This window comes from Fukomys damarensis, unplaced genomic scaffold, assembly GCF_012274545.1.
Source record: "Fukomys damarensis isolate Sample0158 unplaced genomic scaffold, DMR_v1.0_HiC HiC_scaffold_12, whole genome shotgun sequence".
NCBI lineage: Eukaryota > Metazoa > Chordata > Mammalia > Rodentia > Bathyergidae > Fukomys > Fukomys damarensis.
In genome coordinates, this window is record NW_022900924.1 from 44,289,700 (window position 1) to 44,309,980 (window position 20,281).

At 37.3% G+C, this 20,281-nt stretch overlaps 1 protein-coding gene across 1 annotated transcript; it reads left to right on the forward strand.

The window, feature by feature from the left end:
• Positions 1 to 6: 6 nt before the first annotated feature.
• On the forward strand, positions 7 to 17,757 carry Ppp1r2 (protein phosphatase 1 regulatory inhibitor subunit 2). The gene is made up of 6 exons (XM_010624060.2): positions 7 to 291; positions 10,996 to 11,103; positions 12,406 to 12,483; positions 13,057 to 13,151; positions 15,647 to 15,811; positions 17,615 to 17,757. The coding sequence occupies exons 1-6, from the start codon at positions 170 to 172 to the stop codon at positions 17,659 to 17,661; spliced, it is 615 nt and encodes a 204-aa protein (XP_010622362.1). The 5' UTR covers positions 7 to 169; the 3' UTR covers positions 17,662 to 17,757.
• Positions 17,758 to 20,281: the final 2,524 nt, after the last annotated feature.

Consider the following 20,281-nt stretch of genomic DNA (forward strand, 5'->3'; position numbering starts at 1 on the left):
TTGTGTCGTGACAGTGACGCCGGGAGTTGTTCCCGCGACAGCGAGTTCGGCCCCTTTAGCCCGTAGCTGGCTCTGTGGCTACCTGGCTGGTCGCTGCGAGCGCCCGACCTTTCTCTTCCTGGACCCTTCACCCCCCGCGACCCTGAGCCAACAGCCGGCACCACGGGCAATGGCGGCCTCGACGGCGTCGCACCGGCCCATCAAAGGGATCTTGAAGAACAAGACCGCTGCGACTTCCTCGGTGGTGGCCTCGGCCGAAGAACCCCGCCGGAGCGTCGAGGAGGAGCTGAGGTGAGAGCCGGAAGGGCCGGTGGGGACGCCCCTGTTTCCGGTCCCCCCGACCCCGGCCCGCTCGTGGCGCTGCTGCCCGGCTGTGGGCCGAGCGATGCACAATGGGAGCAGCGACCTTCTGAAGTCTGTGGACGCGCGTGGATATTTTTAAACAAGCCAGATCTCTGAAACTTTTAATTGTGTACATTTAGGAATCGTGTTAAGTTTCAGAGCTTCAACAGTTAAGATTTTATCATTTCTTATTCTCAGAGATGTCTTAAGGTTCTATAAAAAAACTATTTTCTTGCCTTGGGAATCTCATAAGACTTAAAGTCATGCTAATGGACCTCAAAAACAAACCATTTCCCCATTAAGCATCATTCTGCCCTGACTTCCCTGTTTGTCATCTCTGCACTAAGAGAAACCAAAATTTTCCTAGTCCTTCATTTTGATTTAGTTTTTTTATTGCTACACGATTTTGCTTCTGCAGCTAGTTTTTGGGTGCTTTCTAGTTTTTGGTCCTGTTGAGACATAATCTAAGCTCAGAACAGTTCAGAGAGGGGCAGCCTCAAGATGTTGACTCGAAGCAGTGTGTGCAACAGTAAATAATTGGAAACAACCCAAGGTCCATTAGTGAGAACTGGTGAAACATCATGGTACATTTGTTTAATGGCACAGTGTATCCGCCTTTTGAAAACGTTTGTGCACAGAGGAAGATACCCAAGGTGTGGTGCTTAATGAAAAACACTACTACTAGGTTAGAGGACTCTACATTCTGGAAATAAGGCTTAAGAAAAGTTAGTGAAATTTGTAATTGTGAAACTAAAATAAAGATGATCATGAAATCTTAGAATATTAGAACTAGGGCATTCTGTATAAAGGACCTAAGTTAGGACCATAAAAGGATGTACCACTTGATGGCAAATTTATGGAGATTTGTATTACCTTAAAGAAAATACTAAATAGGAGCACAAGTTAAAATCATGGCCTTTTGAGATTGGGAAGGACCTTAGCTTCTTTGTATAGCAAATCTCCTGCACTCCTTCTGGATGCTTGAATTCTTCGCGCACATGCATTTTCCCACCCTCTATTTGGAGATGCGAAGGATGCCATAGCTGTGGGTCATTGGATTGAAAAAATGGAATTCACCACCGCACAATTGCAGCAGGAAGATTAAGATAATTATGAAGAATAGTGACAGGGGGATCTAATGCCACAGCTACCAATCCCTAATTCATTGAGGTTTGTGATGTTTGGCTGCGTAGTAAAAGGTGGGCATTTTCCTGATTAGTGTTACAAGGCTGTAAAGCAAAGAAACTGTATTAATGATGCAGGATACATTATTAGCTTCAGAGTATTCATGAGCAGGAATACAGTTCTTGCTGGCTTTTATGTTATTTATCCTCAGTGTGGGCTTTTTGTCCCACTACCAAGTGTCATATTCTTTTCCTCTATCCATCTTTGCTTTCTTAGCTTCCACTTACTCCCAGCTTTGATCTGCAGTACCCATGGCCCTATTCTATGGGTTAGCCTCTTTCTGTAATTTACTAGGGTTAAACTTTAGGTCTTTCTGCCTTGGAACCCACTATATTAAACTTATTGTACTAGGAAGGTTGCTTCTTCTATAGGAGCTGCTGACATGGCACATTGATTTAAAGGGGATTGTGGAAAGGTGGGTGAATGGTTGACTGGACTAGTTAGTAGTTTACAGCCTTGGCTTCAAAGAGAGCTTCCAAGCCCTAATTCATTGAGGTTCGTGATATTTGGTTTCAGGTGGTAAAAGATGGGCTTTTAGGCCAGGCAAGTGTCATGTGCCTATAATCCCATTACCTGGGTGAGGGTGGGAGGTTAAGCAGGAGGGTCACTGCTAGTTCAAGGCCGGCCTTGATTACATAGTGAGACCTGTCTCAAACAGCAGCAACAACAACAGAAAGATGGGCTTTGTTACAGGACTGTAAAACAAAAGAACTGTAGTATATTAGTAGTGCAGTATACTTAATTAATGTCACATCTCCTGCAAGCAAATATTAGTAACTTTATGAGAGCCTCTTTAAACAGAAATAAAAACATAGTTGGATACAGGTGAAGCGGACTTTTTGTAACATTTAAGTTAATTTAAAGCTTTTATACCCTCTTGTATAAAAAGGACCAAAAATAAATGGCTCTTGTAATTATAATGCACTTAAAATTCAGGAATTTATAAATGTAGTGTAATGGTCTCATTGGGAATATTGGAACAGAGGATAAAGCAGAGGAGTCTCATATTAATGTGAAAATGACCAAGGATCTTAGCTGATTGTGGTGTCTTGTAATAATGATGTTCTATGAAGTCCTCGGATATAATTTAGCATGGCAATTTAATACTGAAATATGGGATTTGATCCTTGCTCCCAGAGGAGATATGGGATTCCTACAAACCTCTGGTTGTATTTTCATCAGCTGATTAATACGTACCCTTGTTTTCTGTGTTTCTACTTTAAAATATCTTATTTAATATTTTACTGATTGGTTAGCGTTGAACTCCTGGCCAACAGCACTATAACTCATTCCTGAAAGAAGCTTATCTAACACAGGTCTTATCATAGCCTTGCACTTAGGAACACTATACAGTGCCTTTTGTGTGGGAGTCTTTCACTAACACAGATGCACACAGATGCAGAAAATGCCCTAACAGTGTGAGAAATGAAACAAGAAGGCAGAGTGTTGCCATGTTTGTGCTCAGCTGGGAATGTGTGCAGTGGGCAACTCAGATTTTCCCCTGCTCTGTTTTTGTCTGTGAGTGATCACTAAAGACACCTCCAGTATAGATTTGGGGATTATGAATACATTTTAGGAAGTAAATGAATTCCCAGGTAGAGAACCTGCCAATGAAGATGAATCCTATTGATGCCTTTATCAAATTTATTATGTAATATGCACTCGTTTAACCAACTACCCCAATTGTGAGAGGATATTATTTTACACAAAGAGATCTATTAGCCAGGCTTGGTGATACACACCTATAATCCCAGGTACTTGGGAGGGTGAGGCAAGAGGATTTCAAGTTTAAGACCAGACTGAGCAACCTAGCTAGACCCTATCTCAAAATAAAAAGGTCTGGGAATGTAGTTTAGTGCTCCCTAGGCTTAATCCAAAGTACTGAGGCGGGGAGGTATTAAGGGATTTTTTTGGAAGAAAAATTCTAATACTACATTTCATATGTATATATACATACACATAAATACATTCACATGTATACATTCATATACTTGTTATTGTTTTTTTCTCAAGACTCAATGTACATGTAAAATGAAGTTCATATTTCAAATAGTCTTTAACATTTCCTTTTTATTAATTCAGGTCAGAACTGATCAAACCATCATTGGGGTTTTCTTTTTTAAGGTTACTCGAAGTGGTTACTTCTATAGTTGTCTTTATGTTTTGTGTTACTAATGTGTTAGTTTCAGTGAGTGGTCTCCTTGGGTACCATTTGTCAGGTACCATTTCTTTCTTTTTTTTTTTTCCATTTCTTTTTTAAGAGTTAAAACTGGGTAGAATTCATAAGGTCACATATCCGTGCTTAAGCATAGGTAAGTCTCATATTACAGCATGATGTACACTGCTCACCTCATTTGAGGACCAGTGTCCTCTCCTGTGATTGTTTTAGGATACCTCAAAAGTAGTACACAATCTTGAAGGCCAAACCTAATGACCTAGTGTGTTTGTCTATTTCATTGGAAATAAGACACCATTGTCATAAGTTGTACCTCCAAGAAAGGAAAAGGTATTGCCAGTTTTAAGGTGCCATTTTACTACATAGTCTTTTAAGAAATATTAAAGTGTGAAAATATTAGTTTGGGATTATTGAAAATATGATAGTTACTCTAAAGGTGTATCTTATGAGATATATTATAATTAGTGCTTAATCTGGAGCCAGACCCCTGGATTTGGATCCTGTCTACCACTTTGAGCTGCTTTTATTAGCTCTGGTTTTCAGGGAGTTATGCGTTATATCTGTGCCAATTTAAGTATCAGAGGAGTTAATAAGTGTAAAGTGTTTAGTCCAGTGCCTTAATTTGAACTGTTAGTCTTATTGGAATAATGTAGAAATCTTAATTTTTCCCACATTGCAGGTCGTTATAGTTGGGGGGGTTTGTTTTTGGTTTTTTTGTTTGTTTTGTTTTGTTTGTTTTTTGTGGTACTGGGAATCAAACTTGGGACCTTACACTTGTGAGGCAGGTGATGGAACCACTGAGCTAAATCCCCAGCCCTACAGTTGGTTTTTAAGTCTGCTACTCTGTTCAATTAAAATTCTGTGTAGTCTTAGACAAATTTGTGAGCAAAGTCAGCTTTTTAAAAATTATGCTTGAATTAATTTTCTTTAATAAAATTTAAAATATGAGAATGCTTATCTTTTACTGTTAAAGGTATATGGAATATTACAGTCAAAAGGCTCACTAACCCTGGTGTGGTGGGGCATGCATGTAGTCCTAGCACTTGGAAGCCTGAGGCAGGAGGATCGCAAAGATTTAAAGGCCGGCCTAGGGCTGTACAGTGAGTCAAAGGACAGCCTGAATACACAGTGAGATCCTGTCACAAAAAAACAAAACAAAGACTCACCAAGTGTAATACAAAGTTTGTTTTCCAAAAATTGCTTTTTGTTTGTTTGTAGCTGCTTTTATTATTAAGTCCTACTTTAATTGTTTCTGTTTTTTGATGGTGTCGGACTTCAAAGTTTCTTACACCTTAAAAGAAAAACCTGAATCCCCTCTGTGAGCACAACCAAACCTATCCAATAAGCAAGTTACAAGCAACAAGAAGTACAGGTATGTGGTTGAGATGACAGCACATGAGCTAATAAGTACAAGTAAAAAGTGGTGACTTTTCAAGACCAGATTTAGGCTCTAGGAAAACAAGTCACCTAAGAAGGAGGGGGAAACTGAAACCAGCTGGTGCTTTCGACATCAAGCCATCACAGCAGATCTGCTGTGTAAGAGGTGGTGCCCCTATTTTTGTCTGTGGAGATACTGACTCAGACAGGGTCAGAGAGACTGTGGTAGCATTAGAGTCAAACTCAGGTTAGCTCCTTTGGTTTTGTCTCTCTGTGAATAACATTCTGCCAAAACTTTAGAGGTGCTCATTCCCATATCCACTTGTCTGTGCTGACAGTTTCTTCTACTCTGCTAACTTTCCACCTAAGAATCTAGCAGTTTGGGGAGGCTATTATTTTATACCCTTGTTTCAAGTGCTTGGTTTTTTTGTTTGTTTGTTTTTTCTAGTACCAGAGATCGAACTCAGGACCTTGCACTTGTGAGGCAGGTGGGGAGCCACTGAGCTAAATCCCCGGCCCTCAAGTGCTTGTTTTTATAAGGAATTGTTGTTTTTCTTGAATCTGAACAATGCTAAGAATTTTTTTTCCCCCTCTTAGTGTTGTTAGAAAAATGGAAGTATTGAGTGTGGCTTTGAATTTCTAAGTCTATAAATTCTATTCACAGTGGAAAAAATAAAGGCAAACAGACTAGACTGTATATAATGTTTTATTTATATAAACTTAAAGAACTCAAATTTATTTAAGAGATTTCCACTAGATAGACAAAGAATGTAAACAGTTCACCCAAGGAAAGTAAAACAAGCATTTATTATTCATTAGATAATGAGCATAGAAACCCAACAGCTTTTGAAAACTTTTTTACCTAGGTGAAGTAGAAAAAACCCACACACACAAATACTCAGTCCTAGCAGTGTTTTAGTAATTGTTAGAGACATTACAAATAGTATTCTTTTTAAAAAGCTGGACAAAACGCATGCATGGTAGAGCACCCCTGTCACCCCAGCTGCTCAGAAGGCATGGGCAGGAGGATTGGAAGTTCAAGGCACCTGGCAACCTCTTGGAGACCCTGTCTCAAAATAATTTATTTTTTTCAAAATAAAATTTTAAAAGGGCTGGAGATACAGCTCAGTGGTAGAGCACTTGCCTAGCATGTGCAGAGTCCTGGGTTCAATCCTAAGAGCCACCATAAAGAAATTTTTGAAAAGCTATATAGAAAGCTGGGCACAGTAGTCCCTAATCTGTAGCCCCAATCGTACTAATCTGTAGTCCCAGCTACTCTGGAGGCTAAGGCAAGAGGGAGGGAGGAGAGAGAGAAAACCAAAGCTATTTAGCATAGGATAAAGTGTAAAGCCCTTCATAAATTTTAACAAAGAAACACTTGTCCTAGCAAGTTACCCTAAAATCCTCATTGACTAGATATGTGCAAATATTTCTGCCTTATTTTAAGTAGGGAAATCTTGAAGGCAGTCTGAATACCTAATATTAGGTAAGTAGTGTATTACTGAATATTATCAGCCATTAAGAAGGCAAAAACTAGAAAACACAAGCAGATTATGATATAATACATATAATTTTTGTATTAGTATATATAAACGTATAAATACTATATGTAGTTTTTATATTGATTGCTTGTGTATTTTACAGTAGAATATACAGTATTTGGCTTAAGGTGTTAAAGTGATAAGATTGTGGGTTTTTGTTTTTGTGGTACTGGGGATTGAATACTGTTTCCACACTGAACTACATCCCCTACCTTTTTAAATTTTTTTATTACTGAGGCAGGGTCTCAGTAAGTTCCCCAGGTAGAGCTTGAACTTGCAGTTCTGTTCAGTCTGCCAAAAAGCTGAAATCACAGGCTTGTGTCGCATGTGTAACTTTAAATTTTATTCTTAGCTTTTAGAAAATATTTCTAGCCAGAGATGGTACCGCCTAAGGCTGAGGCAGGGGGGTAGACCAGGTCTGGGCATAATAGTGAGACCCACAAAGGAAAGAGAGGGAGGGATGGAGGAAAGACAGAGGAAAAAGGAAATAAAGCATACTTTCTGCTTGTGTTCTATATTTTTTTTTCGGTTATAATCTTGCAAAACCAAATTACAGAGTTGACGCCTTTTCTCTCACAGTAGAGATACACTTTAAACTCCAAAGGACTGTATTCATTCTTTTTCTAGCCTAAACAATGATGGCAATCACTTTTAATTCAAAATTGTTAACATCATTTAGGAATAACTTGTTTTAGATAAGGAAGCACACAAAAAGATCATTCATGTATGTTAGATATAAATTTAAAGCTTAGGAATTTGTTGTAAAACAAACACCCACATATCTGTCCAGGTCAAAAAAGGTAATGTTTATAACCTCAGAAATGTCCCCTTCCCTTTCAGTTACCATCTGCACTTTCCCCAGAATAAAGATCACCTTACTGACTTGTGTGGTAATTACTTAAGTACCTATCTCTTCATTCTAGTTTTGCCTACCTTTGAACTTTATGCAAGTGGAAATATGCTAGTCTTTTACAGTGTCATTAGTAGGAAATCTTTATCAGTAGGGAACATTTAGTTACAGTGTCATGGAGCTCTCTTTTTGTTTTTTAATTGATTTTTCCTTCACGAAATGAACTCTTAAAACTTGTACTGTATTTTTTTCACTGTCTACCAATTGGGAAGCCCTGTGTTATCATTTTGATACAGAGACCACCAAAGGGACAGAGGACAGATAAACTCCATAGCCCCTAACCTCTATTGAAAACATGATTTGTGTTTTCTTCTGAGGTAGAAAGGGACTTAAAGCAAGCTCTTAGCCAGTGTGGTGGCGCATGCCTGTAATTTCAGCAAACAGGAGGCTGAGGCAGGAGGATCACAAGTTCCAGCCCAATCTGGATAACTTAGGGATACCCTGTCTGAAAATAAGGGCTGCAGATGTAGCTCAGTACCAAGGTCCTGGATTCATCCTCTAGTACCTCAAAGAAAACAAAATAAAACAGTGACTCTTCACTTGGGCCTACAGATGCCCAATAGGTAACTAAAAGCAAAGCTTGACCTTCATATTGTAAAACTTGCTATTCCTTCTCAACTTTGCATACAGGCACATTAGTTATGTAAGAGAAATATCTGTCTAAAAGTGGGTGAAAGAAGGCATATCAGCCCTACCTCATCCCTTCAAGACTGGGGACACCACCATATATGAATAATTAATTTTCAGGGTTCAGCTCCATCCAGAAACCTTCCTGACCTAACCTGCAGTCCCTTGGATCCCAGCAGAGCCTCACAGGACCAAGACCGCCCCAGCAGACATAGTCTGCTCCTGGGAACCCAGCTCCCAAGCCATAGGTTTCCTCTGAATCTGGACAGACATCTAACCACCACCCTCTGCCAAGCACCCTGTAGCACTATTGCCCCCTCTTCAGACTTGTGCTCCCTTCACTTTCTCCAACTGAAACCCTCTCTGTCTTACTTTAATTTTGTTAGGGGACTGGCTTGATCTTACAGAGTTGTGTTCCCCTTTATTTTCTCTTCCTTTTTAATTCAGTCTTTATCCTGTAAATGTGTGCTGAGTGACTCAGTTTTAATTTCCATTATCACTAAAGCAAGGACCAGTGCCAGCTGGCAACGACTTTTCCTAATCTTTACAAGTGTATTTCTTTTTCACTGAGTGTCTTGCAGGGCAAAGCTGGAAGGAATTCAGTAGAGAAGCAGCTCAAACTCCTTCCATTGTGCCATGTCTGAAGCCTTTCCCTACTGTGCTAAGTGAGGTCTTCTTTGTTTTTAGCCCAAGACTTTACCCTTCAAAATCACAAAAACTTGATATGGTACTTTTTCTAATTTGATTTCATAGACTTATTTCTGTCTCTCTAATCTAAATCATAAGGAGTTATTACACCTCTTTTTATTATAATGTCCATGTGGAATATAGTTCAAGATAAGATGTTTACTGGTCTTGTCTGTAGTCCCAGGAGGAGGGAAGGATAACTGAAATTTAAAGCCTCTCTCTTAATTCATTGTTTTTTGTTTTCTGCTAAGATCAACCATTACTGATAGAGGCCTAGGCATCTGAAGAAATTAGTATTATTAAAGCAAATTCTGTTTATCCAGTCTGGTTCAATCAAGTGACTTTTTGGGGGCTATTAGTCACATTTTAATTTGATTCATTAAAAATTCAGGTGAATCCAAGTTCATGCTGAATGAATAGGAAAGCATTTGAAATGCTATTTCTGTGCTTAAAAGAAAAGACCTATAGGAAATGTAAATCAAAACTACATTGAGATTCCATCTCAGGTCAGTCAGAATGGCTACCATCCAGGGCCGTGGTGTAGCTCAGTGGTGCAGTACCTGCCTGGCAAGCACAAGGTTGTGAATTCAGTACCTGGTACAAAAAAAAGAATGGCTACCATCAAGAATACAAAAAACAGCCGGGAATGTTGGCACACACCTATACCCTATAGTTCCACTATTCAGGAGGCTGAGGCAGAAGGATCACCACAAGTTTGAGGCCAGCCTGAACTACATAGTGAATTCAGTGCTAGTCTGAACTATATAGAGACCCTGTCTGAAAAAACAAAACAAAAAATGAAGGGAATTTTGACATATGCTACAACACGAACAAAAGCTTTAAGAGATTATGCCAAGTGAAATAAGCCACCTATAAAAGGACAAATGTTGCATGATTTCACTTGTGTGAAGTACCTAGACTAGATTTCTAGAGGCAGAAAGTAGAATGCTGGTTGGGGCTGGGGGAGCTGGGAAGTATAGGGATGCAGCTTGGGAAGATGAGAAGGTTCCAGACACTGATGGTGGGTGATCACTCATGACAGTGTGATATACTTCATACCTCAAGGTTGCAGCTTCGAGTGTTGAAATGACGAATTTAATGTACATTTTACCACAGTAAAAAATTACATATTTTTTTAGTCTGAAACGGTGATACTGTGAGTCAGCGAATTTAATGTTGTACATTTTACCACAGTAAAAAATTACATATTTTTTTAGTCTGAAACGGTGATACTGTGAGTCCTTGAGGGCAGAAGGCAAGAAAATATAAAGTTAGACTCACCTGCTGGGAATAAGTGCACAATTTTTAAGGTGACTCACCAAACTCTTCTGAAACCATAGTGAAAAAAAGTGATTAAATTTAAGTATGTCATTCTTCAAGGGCATTTCAGGACTTGGGAAATTAAATGTATGCATGGTAAAACCTCACCATTTCAGACCAAATGCTGAAAGGGTGATTTGAAACAGTGTTTCAATTTTATATGTCAAGTTTTTTTTTTTAAGTATATAAAGTCATAAACTCTGTAAGTGTATATGCAACACAATACTGTTGGCTGCTCCAGAGGTCTCTGAGGACTTTCTTAATGAACAGATAAAAGTTACAAGTAAAGTATTTAATTTATTGAGCACCTTAGTAATTGCATACTTTATTGAATGGTTACTAACAAGTATTCCTAGGCATTTCTATATCCTTAAGTAAATCTGAATGTAACATTTTTAACAATAACTCAATTTTATATGTTATTTTATTACAATTTTAATAGTATCTTAATTTAGTAAGGTTTCTCATGCTTATTTTTAAGGTTCCACCCTTTATGTTTTAATTCTTACAAATATCCCTGAAGAAAATACTCTGTTTTTTTGTGTGTTTTTTTGTTTTTTGGTACCAGGGATCATACTCGAGACCTTGCGCTTGCGAGGCAGACGGTGGCACCACTGAGCTAAATCCCCGGCCCCTGGTTTTGTTTTTAATCAGTTACTGGTAATGGTAAATCAAAAATGCTTACCTACTGAGTTTGAGCAACGATATAGATTTTGATTTTAATTATTAAATTTCTGTAGGTGAGACGTGAAAACTATACCATGATGCAGATTCTGAAGACTTTATCTTAAACAGGTAGACACTAAAAGTTCTTTTCTTTTTAACTTTAGTAAAAAGTCCCAGAAGTGGGATGAAATGAACATCCTGGCAACCTATCATCCAGCCGACAAAGACTATGGTTTAATGAAAATAGATGAACCAAGCACTCCTTTCCATAGGTAACGTTACACAGACTTTATTCCTTTTGCCAAGTGTTTCCATTTTGCATTAACAGGGAGCTTCTGGATGACAGCTGATTTGAATGTGGGCGGGGTTTGATTTTATATTTTTTGTTACTGCAGCACTAGGTAATAACCTGATTGCTTCTCCTTCCCCACTTGGAGACAGAGTCTCAAGTATGTTGCCCAGGCCAGCCACATACTCAGTCATGCTGCCTCTACCTTTCAGGTGCTGAGATTACAGGTGTGTGCCACCACTCCTGGCTACAATTGCATAGCTTTTTATTAATAAGTAATATATAATTTTAAAATCACAGGAACTACTTTGTGCATTATAATCATGGTCATAAACATGTATTTGTCGCACAGGTTGCTCGCTGCTAAAAGTGCCCACAGGTTAGTGAGCTTTGCTGTCCTTGAAGGGAAGGTGAAATGGGAATTTGTTTGCTTCCCAGGTAGAAATCAGGGACTTTCTTTGAGGAAAAGGCTAACTACACGGATGGAATGGTGGTCATTACTACCATTTCTTGTAATTTAGGGGCTTATATATACATTGTCATTTGTGGTGATTTTAAGTCAGACATTTTTTTTTTCTGGCACCAGGGATTGAACTTGGGACCTTTCACTTGCCAGGCAGGCACCGGTACCCTGAGTTAACTCTCCAGCCCTGGGTTTTGTTTTTTATATTTATCTTGAGAATTAAGGGTGCCTGTTTTTGCAATTATATATGAGCAGAATTTTCAATAGATGGTAGAGTAGGAAAACCAGACAGCTTTTAAACTTCCTGAATTAGGTCTTTAGGATCTAATTTTGTTGTTTTACCTAATTATATGTCTGAATAGATCATCTGTATTTATCTTATCAGTGAAGTACACATATATATTCTAAAACCAAATGACAGTTTATTTAGCATTATTTGTTTTCCCTCACTGAATGAAATAATTGCAACTTCATAGTATGTTTTTCAGATGATTGGAGTTTTCAGTATCTGTTTTTATGGCTACATTTTTAGTAATCGTTTGGAGTCTTAATTGATTCTGTAGTTTTATTTTATGTTTTATTTTTTTCAGTGCTGAGGATTGAACCAGGGCCTTGTGCATGCTAGGCAAGCATTCTGCCACTGAACTGTGCTTTTAAATGTTTGCATTGAATAGAAACTATCTAAAGTAACTTCAAAGGTGAAGATAGAGCTATTCATGTAGTAATATTTTAATTAGGTAATAGAATTAATGTTTTTCTATTGAGTTTTTCTAGTGGAAAATTGAATTTCATGTATTAATTGCAATGTGCTTATCATCCTAGTATGATAGGTGATGATGAAGATGCAGGTAGTGATTCAGAGCCCACTGAAGCCCTAACTCCAGATGTCTTAGCTAAGAAGTAAGTACTAAAACATTTTCATTTGTGCAAAGTTAGACATTTTATACTGCTTTACTTTTTATTTATAAAAGTATAAATAAAAGGCTGTTTTATCTACTTTTTGTTTCCTTATGTGGATGCTGAAGATTAAACCCAAAGCCTCCAAATGCTGCTAAGCCTATGCTTTACCACTAAACAACATCCCCAGCTTCTATCTAGGTTTTTCATAACAACTATTTTTCTTGATTAAATCAATATATGCAGGTGGCAGGAAGATTAGAATCCATGATCCAAGGATACTGAGATGTGTCTTGTTCCATATTTTTGTTTTATTTAGTATCCTGCCACCTGTATTTTAAATATCGATAGAAGTGTGAAAAGCAAAATTTAATTTATAAAATAAATTAACTTCGCTGTTACTGATATCTAACACCCTTGGCACTACTGTTATTGCATATTGGTTTTGACACCCGTCTTCCTTTCACTTTTTTCCTTAATGCTCTTTAGATATATCATGATACTCAGAATTTGAGTAAGACTCTTAAACAATACCAAATCACAGTGTTGATTTCTCCGTAAATTATTGTTGTACAGATTAGCTGCTGCTGAAGGCTCGGAGCCAAAGTATCGGATTCGGGAGCAAGAAAGCAGTGGAGAAGAGGATAATGATCTCTCACCAGAGGAGCAAGGTAGCTCATTGCCTCTCTGCTTTCAGCTTTCAGTATGATGCTAATAATTTTTGCTAAAATAAATTCATTATTTGGAAGGCTGGAAATGGTTTCCATATTGGGTAAGTGAAGGGTACGAAAGCAGAAAGTATTTTTGTAATACAAATTCTGTTGGAGTGCTTATTGTATGGTAATTTCCCTCTGGTTTTAAGAATTTAGAAATAGTTTAAAATAGTTTAAAATAGAAATTGGTTCTAGTGTTTGTTTCCTCGTTATACTCTAAAAGCATGATCTATTGGAAGTAGAGAATTTATTATTAAAGTATTGTATATTGTCACTTTTCATTATTTTTCAAGCTGTAGTTCCACAAGTCAGCCTGCAGGGGGAGCCATTTTGATTAATTAGAACTTCATTAATTCAGTTCCCTCCAGTAGTTAATACATTTTTAGGTGTTTTCCATTTTAATTATGTGCCTGGAAAAAGATTGTTTCCTGGGCCGGGGATTTAGCTCAGTGGTTCCGCGGCCTGCCTTGCAAGCTCAAGGACCTGGGTTCGATCCCCGGTACCAAAAAAAAGAAAGAAAGAAAAAGAAAAAGATTATTTCCTGACAGTAAAGTTTCTTAGAAAAAATAATTGCATTGTGCAAATACCTACTAATAAAAATTTTTTAAAAATTAAATCATACAACAAAACTCATATAATTTGTAGCATAGCAATTATGATTGCCTCTGGAGTCCAACAGACTCTTAAAGTTTGAACTCTAGGTATGTTACTTGGCTAAGCTATTCCCCAGAAAAAGTAAAAATGGCTATAACTTGTTTCGTTAATATGGATTGTTGACTATTTTTGAAGTAGGCCTAAAACCTTCATGTCCTTTTATTTTTTTTGTTGTTTTGTTTTGGTAGTGGGGATCGAACTCAGGTCCTTGTGCGTTCAAGGCAGACGGCGGAACCATTGAGCTAAATCCCCAGCCCATACACATCCTTTTATTCTTGCATTATGGTGGTCTGCCATACAAGAATCTCAGGAAAGATTATATTAGCAGCTTTCTATGAAATGAATACTTTACACACTTAAATGATACAGTAAATTTTGAGTATTTCAAAATTAGGATATATTTATTATAAGCACAATCAATATCTTTTTAGACTTGGGAATATGTAGGTATATAATTGGTGGAGGCAGCACTTGGAATTAAACCCAGGGCCTTTGCACTGAACTATATGCCCGGTCCTGGGTTGTTTGTTAGTTTGTTTTACATTTTGAGGCAGAGTTTGAGTTGCCCAAGCTGGACTTGAATATGTGATCCTCCTGCTTCACCCTTCCATAGTGCTGGGATTACAGACATGTGCCACTACATTTAACAGAAATAACTTTTTTAGACTATGTAAATATAATTCACAAAATACAAATACTGTAATATTAACTCCTATGGATAAGCACCTGCAAATTAAAACAAGCCTCATGGTACCTTTCTTTCATTTCATATCAATGAAGGTAAAAAAGAATGACAGTTGAATTGTGGGTGTAGCTTAGTGGAGAGCATTGGCCTAATATGTGCCAAGCCCTGGTTTTGACCCCCAGTGCATGCGCATGCGCACACGCACACACACACACACACACACACACACACACACACAGAGACAATTTACTGGTCTGAGAAGTTTTAGAATTATTTCTTCAGAAACACTTTAAAATGCCGTTAGAGCCAGGCATTGTAGCTCATGCCCATAATCCCAGCACTTGGGAGGCTGAGGAAGGAGGATCACTGGGGAGTTCAATGCCAGCCTGAGCTACAATGAGCTACAATTCCTTTCCCGTACCCTTCCCACTTCCCCTACTCCTTTAGACGTTTTCTTCTTGTTTCACAATATCAGTTATACAAATTTGATCCTTGTTAACCCTTTTAATTTTTCACACCAGAAAAGCTATTTAGTATTTACATGTGTGTGTCCTGTTTATTTCACGTAAGAGTATGGCCTCAGTGTGCATCCACTTAGCTATAAAAGTCTCTTAGTTTCTTGTTCTTTATGCCCACTAATTGAATCTTGTTTGATTCATTTTACGTGTAATATTATTGCTTGCTTTTTTTCCCCTACTCAACTCTTGCTGGAGAAATTTTCTATATCTTTAACATTCTTCACAAATATGACTTGTAATGCTTTGTCTCATTCCTGCTCTTCCTTTGAGATGTACTTGAACTATATGACAGAGGTAGCAAACTTTCTGTAAAATGTACATAGTAAGTATTTTAGATTTTGAGGGCTATATGGTCTCTGGTGCAAACTATTAACCCTTCCATTGGCACATTTTCTGTAAAGTGCATAGGTGGTAAATATTTTAGATTTTGCTGGCTGTCTAGTCTGTTGCACCCTACTCAGCTTTGCCATTGAGCACAACAGCAGCCTTAAACATTACAGCTGAGCATGGCTCTCTTCAGATAAACTTCACTAGAACAGGCACAGCCAGTCCTTGGTACAAGATTTACTAAGTTTACCTTCTTTTGTATCTTACAGAAAAAAAGCGACAATTTGAAATGAAAAGGAAGCTTCACTACAATGAAGGACTGAATATTAAGTTAGCTAGACAGTTAATTTCAAAAGATCTAAATGATGATGAAGAAGATGAAGAAATGTCAGAGACTGTAGATGGAGAAAACATGAATATTGAATCAAAGCAAGGTTAGGTGCTTTTCAAACAGCACTGAGACTTACAGTTGTCTGGGTCTATGATAATTTATTTTGCTTTAAACTTTTGAGAAACGTCATATAATTTTGCTGGTTCACTTTATTATTACGCCAATGTTTTGTTTATAAAATTTCAATCTCTGCCAATTAAAATAAAGTTTATTATGCCTGTAGTTCACTTAAGACCATATGTTATGTTATGTAGCTAATTTTTTCTTATGGTTTACTTAGATTTAGGTAAGTATATTTGTCTTCATATTAAGCTGTGTTTTGTTTTGGCTTTCAGATCATATTTTGTCATCATAATCTAAAATATGTTTTTAATATGGAGGATTTGTTTTAAAATCTCATTAGGTTCTAAAAGCATGTCATATCTTTCCACTGTGATTCTTTGGACTTGACTGACAAGTTATTTGACTTTGCTTTTTCACTCAGACATTGAACCCTGGGCCTCATACATGTTAGGCAAACACCAAACTAAACCCCAACCCTTGATGATTTATTTTGATATTCAGGTGAATATTTTTTTGTTCATAACTTTTCATCAGCTTCTACTCAGACTTTCAAATCATCTCCTAGTGACTGTGGTAAGGCACTAGGAATACCCTTCATTTTCTGCTTGAAATTTGTACCCAGTACTACATCAAAGAATAAAGGGATTTATTTTTCATATTGTTTTGGTTTGGTTTGGTTTGAAGTCACTACTTTTGAAAAATAACTCTGGCCATAGCAGATACTCAGGGCAGAGGCACAAGAATTGTAAGTTTGAGGCCAGCCTTGGCAAATTGTGATTCTGTCTCAAGATAAAATTTTAAAACGCCCTCACCATCCCTGGGTTCAGTCCCTCACACTGCAAGCAAAAAAGGAAGGAAAGAAAACTTGTTTTTGTCCATCTCTGCCTATGAGACGTTAAATTTCACACATTTAATAAATACATTTTTGTGTGTAAGTATAACGGTTACTAAAATTTGTTAGCTCAATGCCTGATTTTTTTTTCCAGTGGAAATAAAAGTACTCTGTGAAAAGTACTCTTTGTGTGTGTGTGTGTAAGGTTATGTTCTTTATGTATGTCCTGTTAAAAAGTCTGCAAGGGTAGAAATTACTTTATAATAAGGCTTAAAGAAGTGAGTTAGCCTCTACCTTTTTTCAGGGGTGGAGTACTGGGGATTGAACTCAGGACCTGTGCTTGCCAGGCAGGTGCTGTGCTGCTGAGCTGCATCCCCAACCCTAGCCCCTATTTTTTGTGAGCCCTTAAAAAGTTATTTACCAACCTTTAAAATGTCCTGGTTCTATAGAATCCATTACTTTTGAGTATCAGCAGTCTCCTTCCTCTTCTCTTTTGTTCTCTCCCCATTACCACCTACTTTCTTGTTTTCGTGAAGAGTAACATGTTTAGATTCTGATGTGTGATATTTTATAGGTTCCAGATTAAAAAGTGTAAACCCTTTCATAACTTGCTACTTGTGATTTTCTTTCTTGCCTGCTTTCTTTTTTTATATCGTGGATCAAACTCAGGACCTTGCACTTGTGAGGCAGGCAACAGAACCACTGAGCTAAATCCCCGGCCCTGATTTTCTTAAACGTTCAATCAGAGGCATATTTTGTCCTCTCAACAAATACTTGCTTTGCTTCTTAGAATATGTAGGGATATATTGTTTCATATTAATCTAATTCATCCTACATAACACAGACTTTTTTAAAGAAACTTTGTCTGTCGTCCATGCTGATAATGTAGTTAGTTCTAAGCTTGACAGTGTACAGCTAATTATGTTGACTTTTTTCTCTTTATCTTTTCAGGACCTACTACAGGTGATCAACGGCAAAACAAATCCCAAAGTTCATAGAAGAACTTTGTTCTGCACTGCAGTTGTCAAATACAAATCCTGTTACTATGATACACTGCTTCTTGTTCTCCACAATTTGTGACTTAAGTACCAAAATACATACCAGTTTATTATATATTGCCAAGAATTAAATGATAACCTTAGAGACTGATTAGACTGAAAATGCCTAATGAATGCATACACTCTTATGCCTCATACTTCACCACAAATATAGTATAATGTCATTAGTCCAAAACTGCTTTACTTTTGTAAGAACACTGGTTAATTTGTATGAGATATTATATAGCTTTTTATGCGTTAAAAGTTAATGTCTTTTAGCGGGAGGGAAACTAATTTATTTTCATCATTGTAGATGTAGTACCTCTTACAAAAACTTGGTTGGGCTTTTCATTTTTTACCAAAAGCCAATTGGAACAACAGGACATACAAGTTGATAAATACTCAGGCGGAAAAGTATTTTTAACAGTTGCTTTCAGTGTGGTTTGTCTGTTTGACTGAGAAGGATTCCAGGAGTTACTGTTATATTTTCTGGTTACTACCTTCAAAATTCCTGTTGAATTTCTTTGTGCTTACAAGGAAAGGACTGAAATTTTTCTCACCAAAACTTAAATAAATTGTCAGGTTAAACTTGCACTAATGTCTGCTCTGCTTGTTTTGGTACACTGGGCAGACTTCAAATCAGTTTTATCAATAAATACAATTCTAATATAGCTGTCTCATCTTCCCCTTATATACCTGTCTTTATTTCCACTCCTGTCTACACATACAAGGATCACAAAGATTGTCAAATGTTAGGAACTCTCCTTTCTCTAAATACTCTTGTCATTTGCTGCAATAATGAAATTCTCTTTGCCTATCAATGCCTAATAGTTCTATTATATGAAGAAAGTAGTTGGGTAGCAGCAGTACTGTAAGCAGAATATATAATTCAACTGCTCAATTTCTGTACTCTGGTTTACAGCTTGATAATTAAATTACTATTATTAGCTCATTTGATTTCATTAGACCTTAGAAAACAGCTAAGGACTTTTTGCATGATGAGAGAATTGTATGTAACCGGTGATATGATTGTTCTGAATGTACAGACAGAATTAAGCCTGAACATTTAATTTAAAAATTTTTAATAGTCCCTGTTTAAGGAAATATGATAATGTACCTTATGGCAAATGTCCTTTATTCTTGTAACACAGGGTTATTTGTTTTTTTTTTTCCCTGAAATGAAGTGTCCTGTTCATCTTTGTTTAGTGATTTCATTTCTAGTCAGTTATTTGTATCAATTTTTTATTAGTACCAAGAATCCATTATGTGAACAGACTTTTAAAATTTCTGTATAACATATATATATATATAGATATGAAAAGGCTTTTATTGAAGAGCTGATCTTCCACTTGCAAGTTTATGGACATATCAATATATTGAAATAAAAAGTGGGAGAATTCTTTGCTGTTAGAATGTATTATTTTGAATTTTTTTAAAAAACGGGTTCTAATCAAAGTATCTCTGAACTGTAGGTACAGTATTACAACTGAACATTTTAGCTACGTAGAGATACACTGACTTATAAACAAAGCTTAATTTAATTCTGCCTTCTGTTTGTTTTGGTACTGAGGATCGAACTTGGGACCTTGAATTTGCAAGGTAGGCATCAGAACCACTGAGCTAAAACCCTGGCCTAATTCTGGGGTTTGTGGAACTTAAAACTATAAATGTGTGTTCACAAAGCCTCTGCTTTTGTTTTTTTCTTAAAAAGGATCCACATTTTGTTTGGGAATTGGGAATTGAACCTAAGGCCTCATGCATGCTAGGCAAGCACTGAGCTATGTCCCCATACCTTTTATTTTTTTCTTTCTTTTAATTCTGAGGTGGTATCTCAACTGAGTTTCCCAGGCTGGCCTCAAACTCTTGTAATCTTGTTGCCTAAGCTTCCCAAGGTATATGCTACCGTGTCCAACTTCCACATACTCTTTATTTGTAGCAGCAGTTGCTGTACAGTGTAGAAAAAGACTTTTAAACAACTTATTCTTTTGGTGCTTTCTATGAACTAGTTCTTAAAACTTTTTAAAAATTGTTTTTTATTTCTTGAACCTTAAATCAGAAGTGTGTTAGTTACTTTTTGCTGAGACAAAATACCTGACACCCAAAGTTAAGGGGCAGGGGTTTATTTGGCTCACAGTTTGTAGAGGGTTCAGTCCATAATCCGCCAACTCCAAGGCAGGGACAGCAGGCAGCCCTGGCAGAGCAGAAACAGCATGGCGCACACAAGACAGCAAAGGGAACGAGGGTTTACAGTGTCTCCCTGTCACTTATATTTTATTCAGGCTACTTAGGGCAGGTAGCACTGACGCCCTTAATCCTACTGCCCTTGAGCGTAGCATCGCATCACGAATCAGTTCCAGCTTCACACACTGTAGATCAAGCTTATGACCACATGAGGTTTTGCAGGGGCATTTAGACCCAAACCATAATGAGGAGCAAACTCTTCTGATTCGAGAAAATAGGTGATTATCTCACAGGTAAGACATGCCAAATAGCATACATGGTAGGATTTTGGGTAGTTAGATGCAACTAAATAAAAATGTCTCAGCAAGTCATGAGTATTGGGCTAGTCAAAAAAATAAAC